The sequence below is a fragment of the Prionailurus viverrinus genome, chromosome B2 (assembly GCF_022837055.1).
Source record: "Prionailurus viverrinus isolate Anna chromosome B2, UM_Priviv_1.0, whole genome shotgun sequence".
Taxonomy (NCBI): Eukaryota; Metazoa; Chordata; class Mammalia; order Carnivora; family Felidae; genus Prionailurus; species Prionailurus viverrinus.
In genome coordinates, this window is record NC_062565.1 from 137,503,684 (window position 1) to 137,512,420 (window position 8,737).

At 44.1% G+C, this 8,737-nt stretch overlaps 1 protein-coding gene across 5 annotated transcripts in view; it reads left to right on the plus strand.

Moving 5' to 3' along the window:
- ESR1 (estrogen receptor 1) overlaps positions 1-7,117 on the plus strand; it is a 380,605-nt gene extending 373,488 nt beyond the window's left edge. For all 5 annotated transcript variants that reach the window (XM_047860318.1, XM_047860317.1, XM_047860320.1 and 2 more), the window contains one exon: positions 2,564-7,117. In XM_047860318.1, coding sequence (XP_047716274.1) covers positions 2,564-2,798 — 235 coding nt within the window. In that variant the 3' untranslated portion in view covers positions 2,799-7,117. The remainder of the gene's footprint in view (positions 1-2,563) is intronic.
- Positions 7,118-8,737: the final 1,620 nt, after the last annotated feature.

The following is an 8,737-nucleotide window of genomic DNA, read 5'->3' on the forward strand; positions in this document are numbered from 1 at the left end:
TAAACCCTTTGAGGCAGTTGTCACAATCCATCATGCATGATCTGTGTACCCAATACCTCCTAGCATAGGGCTTGGCACGTAGTAACTACTCGATAAATATTTTGTGTAGGGGTTAAGGAAGGGTATTAGCAGAGGAAGTAAGAGCCTCTCTGTGCCAAAAGGACAAAGTGGCTTCATTTCTATTTCAAATGGTCACGTCATGTGGCTGGCTAGACGCTTAATGGATACTATTCCCATGAACAGAACTCTGGCTGCAGGGAAGAAATAAGCAGTTGGTATATTCTTTACTCCAGAAAGGCCCTAGAAATGAGAGATCAGAGAGCCATGCATGATGACGTCTATATGACCTTGGGCTTACACCCAGACCCTCGGAACGAAAATGTAATTTCTTCTCTTAGTGGCTATGAGGGAAGGCCATGGTGTCTGAAGGGTTGGCTTAATTTGTAAGGCGCTTTCAAACCTCAAGATTAAGCATCAAACGGCAAGATTGCATTTTCAGCCCACACATTTCTAATCCTTTCCCATTTATTTTTATGAATATTACAAAGAGGGAAGCAGGAGTGCGTCAGAGTAACAACCCTCTACCACATTACCTGGCTGAGAGAGGAACCTTCCCCTAGAAGAAGTGTGTTAACATTTACTCTGGGCTGGGAATTTCAAAGATGTCATAGAAACCATGTATTATAGATGAAGGTTTTTATTCTCCGGTAGGAATTGCTGAGTCTTCAGATCTGTCAACTGCTTTTCAGCATTAGCAAGCCTGATTAGCAAATACCCAAATATGTCTGCACTAAATTTATAGGCTTTAGTACTTTTGTTGCCCTATGTAGAGGGCAGCAGCGGTGAGAGAGCTCTGAAGAGTTTGTCTCAATTGTGCAAAAGCTGGAGAGAAGCTGCTACTCTACTAGATTTGAGCATTTTCTCTCTCGCTCACTTCGGCACACACACACACACACACACTAATGTTTTTGGTGCCTTATTGCAGCCAATCTAGCTCTGTTTTATTAAGGTTGGCCCCAGCCATATGTTGTTACTCAGAGAACTTAACACCCAGATTTCATGTGACTATAAATGATTCATTAGGTTGCAAGAGTAAGACAGTGTGAGATCCAGTGGGCATTTAGCATTAACAGCATTTTTAAATTAAAAAAACACACACATACACACACACTTAGATGTGTAATTGGGTTGTGGTGTCGTAAGACCTGAATAGTTTGATGCTGTGTTTTTCTGGCATGTCTCCAGCTCATGCGACTTTTCCCCTACTAAAAATGCCAATATTTTCTAGGGTATTTGGCCCTGCCTACTCATGATACATCATTCTTTCTAAACAATTTCAAGCTCCTTAAATGGTTGTTCTGTGTTTTTTCCATGGGTAGCGTGGTGGGAGAAAGAGCAGAGTGGTAGCTGGCAGAGGGCAGGGGGGGTGGGGACAGCGGTTAAAAGGAGAAATGCCATTTGCCTACATTTCCCTGTATCCATTTGCCCCATATTTTCTGAGCATTTACCACATTCTTGGCACTGTTCCAGGCCTGCAGAATGGGCAAATTACTGCCCCTCGAGGAGCCTGCCCTGTGTGTGTGTGTGTGTGTGTGTGTGTGTGTGTTTATGTGGGCACACATGCCTGGGGGAAGGAATAAGCATGCATATGTACAGAGAGCAATTTCAGGTTGTCATAGTGCTGGGAGGAAAACAGAGTAAGTGAAAGAGAGCAGCTAACGCTGTAGGCCCTGAGGTCACAGCCACTGTGGCAGCAAAAGGACTTCCAAGGGAGGTGGCGTCTGAAGATTTGGGGAAGAGGGGCACCTGGGTGGCTCAGTCGGTTAAGCATCCAGCTTCAGCTCAGGTTATGATCTCATGGTTCGTGGGTTCAAGCCCCACGTCGTGCTCTGTGCTGACAGCTCAGAGCCTGGAGCCTGCTTCGGATTCTGTGTCTCCTTCCCTCTCTGCCCCTCTGCCGCTCACACGTGCTCTCTCTCTCTCTCTCTCTCTCAAAAATAAATAAATGTTAAAAAAAAAAAAAGATTTAGGGGAAGAGCATCCAGGCAGAGGGAACAGAAAGGGCAGATACCTGAGTCTGGGAGTAAAGAGCTTAGTTTCTTCAAGCTCTTTCTTAGAAAGCTCAACAGAAGTAAAGAGCGTGAGCTAGGGGAGAGAGGCCGGGGGAGCTAGGAGAGGTAGATGGAAGCACATCAGTTAGACCTTGCAGAGCATGGAAAGAAATTTAGAGCGTATTCCGACAAAATGGCGAAGAGCTGGAACATTTTAAACAAGGGAAGTTCTTGAACTGTTCTACACATTTAAAAACCTCCCTCCTACATGACTAGAGTGACTGGATCATCTCCATTCTCTCGTTAGATGCAATAGCGGGGAACAGAACCTCATTTGAGTCAGTGGAAGGAAGTCGCCCGCATAACAAATCCTGGAATGGCTCTTTCAACAGGGACAAAGATCGGCATGCCGGTGTCTTTGGAGTTTCCCTAGTTTCCCCTTCCTTGGAGTCTCGGCAGGCCTCGAGCTTGCGACACTCTAAAGCGGGCCCTTTGTGTCTTCCTACCCGCAGTAACAAAGGCATGGAGCACCTGTACAACATGAAGTGCAAAAACGTAGTGCCTCTCTACGACCTGCTGTTGGAGATGCTGGACGCCCACCGCCTGCACGCCCCAGCCAACCGGGGGGGCGCACCCATGGAGGAGATGAGCCAGAGCCAGCTGGCCACCACGGGCTCAACCTCAGCACATTCCTTGCAAGCATATTACATCACCGAGGAGGCAGGGGCTTTCCCCACCACAGTCTGAGAGCTCCCAGGCTCCCCCAAGGTCCTGAGAATCCCTGCAGCATGTTACCCACATCATGCATCACGATAGCAGAGTTCTCCTACGCGCACTCGGCATGCATCCACCATCGTGGCTTCCTAATATGAGTGGCCATCCGTCTGCTTGCTCAGTTCTTAGTGGCACACCTTCTTTTGGGAACAGCCAAAGGGATTCCAGGGCTAAATTCTTTGTAATGGCTCTCTCTGCCCCCTTTGCTACATTGCTAAGCATGAGGATTCTGTAACTTTTCATGACTGAACTCAGTCTATGAGCTGGGACTCAGGTGACTGTGCATTTAAGCTACTCGTTGAGACCCAGGCCTGGAGAGTGGACATTTCATCTCTGTGAAGCATTTACTGGCTCTAAGAAAAAGCCACAGGAAAGGCGTGACAGTGGCTCCTTTAATTGCTGACTTGGAGAAAGCTAGGTCAAGGGTTCATTATGGCATCATCTTGTATTCCTATAGTAATGGATCGTTTTATTAAAGTAATACCTTAAAGCTTTTGCTCTGTTGCATGGCTGTAGGCAGAATGTTCAGTGATTGTCTATTCATTTGCCCTATAGGAATACAAGATGCCCACAGAGAAGGAAGGTCCCCTGTCAAAACTTTGTCAACTTAATACACTGCACCTTCAGATTTGCTGAATGCTCCTCCACTGGTTTTTGAGAACACTATGTACACACAGGTCATGGGTTCCAGTTAATTCTTGCTTCCCATGGACCCATCAACAGCAAGTTGATCCCAATTAAGTCACCTCTACATATACCAGTTTCCCTTTGAGGGATAAATTCTTGTGTTTTGTTTGTTTTGTTTTGTTTGTTTTGTTTTGTTTTGTTTTGTTTTCATTTTATGAGAGAAAGCCCTCTCCCCTCAGGACTTGCAGTAAATCCGCTTCAGGACCTGTTCTGGTGTGGTCTCACACTTGCCAGCAGAGGGCGCTCTACTGGGATCTCCCTGGTGTGTGACTTCACACGGAAGGTGAATTAGTCGCTTGTAGTGCCCTGCATATGACCAAGAACGGTTCAAAAGAGTGGGTACCCTGGTGACACTTTTAGCCCTGGGGAACTGGGGTAAATAGTAAATGTGCATGATTATTGTAAGTCTTGGAGAACAAGAGGGCAGAAACCAGATAAACCTGAGAGGCTCATGGTGGACCTGCACAGGCCGCAGGTAACCCCGAGAGCCCCTGGCAGGCCCCATGTGCACTGTGGGGCTGCCCGGGGATCCGTGGGAAGCCCTTCTGTCCTTGCCACCCTGGCTGGCAGCAGCAGCAGTAGAAAGCCGCATTCCTGAGGTTTTCTCCCAGCACACTTTGGGGTGACGGGGCCAGAGGGTCAGGATCAGAGACACCCTACTGGGGTTGCCGGGGACCTGGTCAGCCTACGTGTGTTCTTGGTTGTCTAGAGCTCATCCAACAACCAGGGTTTGGCCTTGGGGAAAAAACTTCCCCCAAAGCTCATTTCATCCAACTTCATAAGCCAAGCGCGCGTGTCTAAAGTTGGGCCATAGGAGTCCGTTGACCTATAGGCTAAACCAGAAAGGCTCGCTGGGGCCACAGGGCAGTCTTCCCCAGGCCTTTGCATATCCAGAGCCAACTATGGGTCATCTCTTCTTCTCAGCCAAAAAGTAAGTCTGGTTTCCTCCAGTGACTTCAGTTTCTATGATTTGAACCCCATTGAGAGGTGATGTGTTAGCCAACAACACAGCCAAGCTTCGAGGGCATCTCTTGGGACGCCTGTTTCAAAAGGTGGATTTCATTCATTTTTGATTACTTAGTAAGCGATCACCAAAGGACTGGGAACCTAGGAGGGCCAAAAAAAAAAAAAAAAAAAGTTAAGTTTTTTTTCATTTTATGTGCATCTGAATTTAGGGGCAATTTTGTGTATCTGCAGTAAGGATATGTTTAGAACATAATTCTTTTGTTTTTGTTTAAGAAGCACCTTATGTAGTATAATATATTTTATTTTTGAAATTGCAATGCTTGTTTATCAGACAATTGAATGTAGTAATTCCGTTCTGGATTTAATTTGACTGGGTTAACATGCAAAACCCACGAAAAATATTTAGTTTTTTTTGTAGAGCTACCTTGTCATGTATGCGGTCATTGATACCTAAGGCCTGGTGATTATTCATTTAAATGAAGATCACATTTCATATCAACTTTTGTATCCACAGTAGACAAAATAGCACTAATCCAGATGCCTATTGTTGGATATTGAATGATAGACAATCCTATGTAGCAGAGATTATGCCTGCAAAGGAAAATTATTCAGGGCAGCTAATTTTGCTTTACCAAAATATCAGTAGTAATATTTTTGGACAGTACCTAATGGGTCAGTGGGTTCTTTTTAATGTTTATACTTAGATTTTCTTTTAAAAAAATAAAAACAGACAAAAAAATTCTAGTACTATAGATGATGTAATACCAGCTAAATCCAAACAATAATAAAGTGGAGGGTTTTACATTATTCATCTAATGTGTTTGTATTCATGTTAAGATACTACTACATTTGAAATGGGCAGAGAACACCAGATGGTTGGAGTGTTAGCCCAGGAATCTCAAATAATTTTAGAAATCTCTTCTTGTTCTTATTTGAAGTGCCACTAATGGACAGCTGACACTTTGCAGCTGATACTGCTGTTGGGGGTAGGGAACATGTTGTCTTCCCCACCCCCTCCACACTCGGAGGCAATTTAAGTTTTGAAAGACATGATCAACCTGGGGTTAGGGTAGGGTGGGGAACTAGGGTCAGGAATTTGGAGAGTGGGAAATACAGTAATAAAAGCCTTGAAAGTATTTTGAGGCAGATCGATACTGGCACCTGGGGTATGCACCGGGGTTCTGTATTCCACTTGTGTCCTGTAAACTACAAATGACAGCCATTTCTAAAATGGCAGCTGGAATTCTATGGAAGAACAAGCGTCATCCACGGTCTAAGGTCTAAGTCTAAGGAACTGCTAGCGGTCTATGGTTCTTTTGGCCATTGCCAAGCTCCAGGCTTGCAGTTTACTATGGTAATGATTCCGTAATGCTGTCATGCAACAATCAGAGAGGCTAGTTCATCCAAAGAGAAGACCCTACATAGGTCGCAAAATCCAGTCCCTAAGGAAGTTCAGTCATTGGTTAGATTTTCCTGTTAATCTTGCAAGGCCGTCTAACCGTGCCATATCCCATGCTTTCTGGGGGCTGAACAAATAAGGGACTTACCGATAATTTACTCTTGATCACATTAAGGTGTTCTCGCATGAAAATCTTATACATTGAAATGGCCACTGATTTAGGCCATAGGTTTAGAGTACCCCTACATGAAACCAATTCCAAATCCCTTCCTATTCATACTTTCCTACTCTGAGATGGCCTGTGGATGCCGGGAATGGTCACTAGGACCGTAGTAATGTCTAATATTCACAGGCAAATCTGCTTTGGGAAACTAGTTATTTGGAAGGCAAATAGAGTTGTATAGTAGTTTATGAGGCAACCATGATTCTTTTCACTACAAGGCTTGGGAGGATGATCCAGATTACACTGCACTCTTCCCAGGTGAACTCCCTGAAAACTTACTCTCAACTGGAGCAAATGAATTAAACTGTGGTTGGTCCCAAATATTCATCTTTTCATTAGTGTGATTCCTCTGTTTCTAACTGCATTTCCTTTTCATCTGGATTAAAGTGAGTGTGGCCTCTTTCTAAGTCGTTTAAAATTGTTTTCTAAGTAATCGCTGCCTCTGTTATGGCACTTCAATTTTGCACTGTCTTTCAGAGATTGAAGAAAAATTTCTATTCTTTGTGTTTTTTTTGCATCCAAATGTGCCTGAACTTTTTAAATATGTAAATGCCGCCATGTTCCAAATCCAACTTCAGTGTCTTTGTACAGAGCTGTGTACCCTGGAAACAACATTCAGCCCCATGAGCAGGTGCCTGAGATGTGGACCCCTTTGCATTTACAGAGAGGTCATTGGTCATAGAGACTTGAATTCATAAGTGACATTATGCCAGTTTATGTTTTCTCACAGCTTATAAACAATGCTTTTTGTACACAACATATTCTTCAATGTAGAGCTCTTGTTTTATGGGAAAAGGCTGAAATGCCAAATTGTGTCTCACGGTTTAATATGCCTTTTCGCTGATGCATACTATTATCGATGTGATTCTGTTTTGTTGCAGCTTTGCTTTGTTTAATGAAACACAATTGTAAACCTCTTTTGCACATTTAAAAAGTAAGGAGTCCAGTGGGATGCTCAAGCACCTGTAAACAATTTTCTCAATCTGTTTGATGTTCAAATAAAAATTAAACAAATGACAACAGGCTTGTTTTATGTAAACTCCCTTCTTGCTAACGGCTCACCACTGACTGCCTCAAATCAAGGTGATGGAATGCATCTGAAGAGCACAGTGACTCTTAAAGATCAGTCTGATGCCAGGATCCCTCTCGCCAGGCCTAGGAGGAGGTGTGTGGACACTGGAGGCAGGCAGACTGGCCTCACTGCTTGGGTCCACCACATATGAGGTTTATGATCATTGGCAATGAGTTTTTCAGAGCCTCCGCTTCCTCATCAACAAAACGTGACAGTGACACCTAATTCACAGGGTAGTTGGGAGGATTCTATGAGGTGCTTCTTAAAATACTGGTTGTTTTCTAATAGCTAACCCTCTCGCATCCCCTGTAAGGGGGAAGAAAGAAGCTTGAGAGTGGTTACTTGTGAATGAAAGAGTGAGTGTGAATGAACAATCCAAAACTTAAATAATTTGCTCAAAACCCTCTCCCCATCATGACGGTAAGACACGAATGACCAGTGCATCCCCACCCCATCCCACCTCTGGTTTCCATTTTAGGACTCCCCTCCTTTTTTAGAGCTACCTGCAGGCTCCTTTTTTTCCCTTTTCTCTGTAATTTAATGGATGAGTTGGGGGGAAATAGTGTGACTTACTAAGGGGCAACATGATACAATAGTACAGGCTCTATAGTTAGGTTACTCAGTTGGAAGACTCATTCTCCCATTTATTGTGTGACCTGGTGCCAAGTAATTGCACAGTGCCTCAGTTTCTTCTCCTGTAAAGAGAGAGAAAGAACAGTGTCACCTGCCTTGAAGTGTGGCTGTGAAGACCAGATGGGGTAACTCATGGAAAGCACTTAAGCATAGTGGCTGGTACAGCTTCTCCCTCCCCTGAGGCCTCTCCTCCCACATATCTGCACTCACTTCTTCATTAGAGGGACTTTACGTTTTTCACATCGTTGAGTCCTTTTGATACTCAAGAAGCTCTTTTGTATTCTATTTCTATCATCCCTGGGCAAGTTATTTGAACCCAATTCTCCTTGTTTCCTCATGTCTAAAATGGACGGCTCAGGAAACAACAGATGTTGGTGAGTATATGGAGAAATAGGAACCCTCTTGCACTGTTGGTGGGAATGCAAATTGGTGCAGCCGCACTGGAGAACAGTGTGGAGGTTCCTCAAAAAATTAAAAATAGAGCTACCCTATGACCCAGCAATAGCACCACTAGGAATTTATCCAAAGGATACAGGAGTGCTGATTCACAGGGGCACATGTACCCCAAAGTTTATATCAGTGCTATCGACAATAGCCAAATTATGGAAACAAGCCAAATGCCCCTCAACTGATGAATGGATAAAGAAGATGTGGTTTATAAATACAATGGAATACTACTTGGCAATGAGAAAGACTGAAATCTTGCCGTTTGCAACAACATGGATGGAACTGGAGGGCTAAGTGAAATAAATCAGAGAAAGACAGGTACCACGTGTTTTCACTATATGTGGAATTTGAGAAACTAAACAGAAGACCATGGGGGAGGGGAAGGGGAAAAAGTAGTTTCAAACATAGAGGGAGGCAAACCATGAGAGACTCTTAAATACAGAGAACAAACTGAGGATCGATGGCAGGGGTGGGTGAGGGAGAAG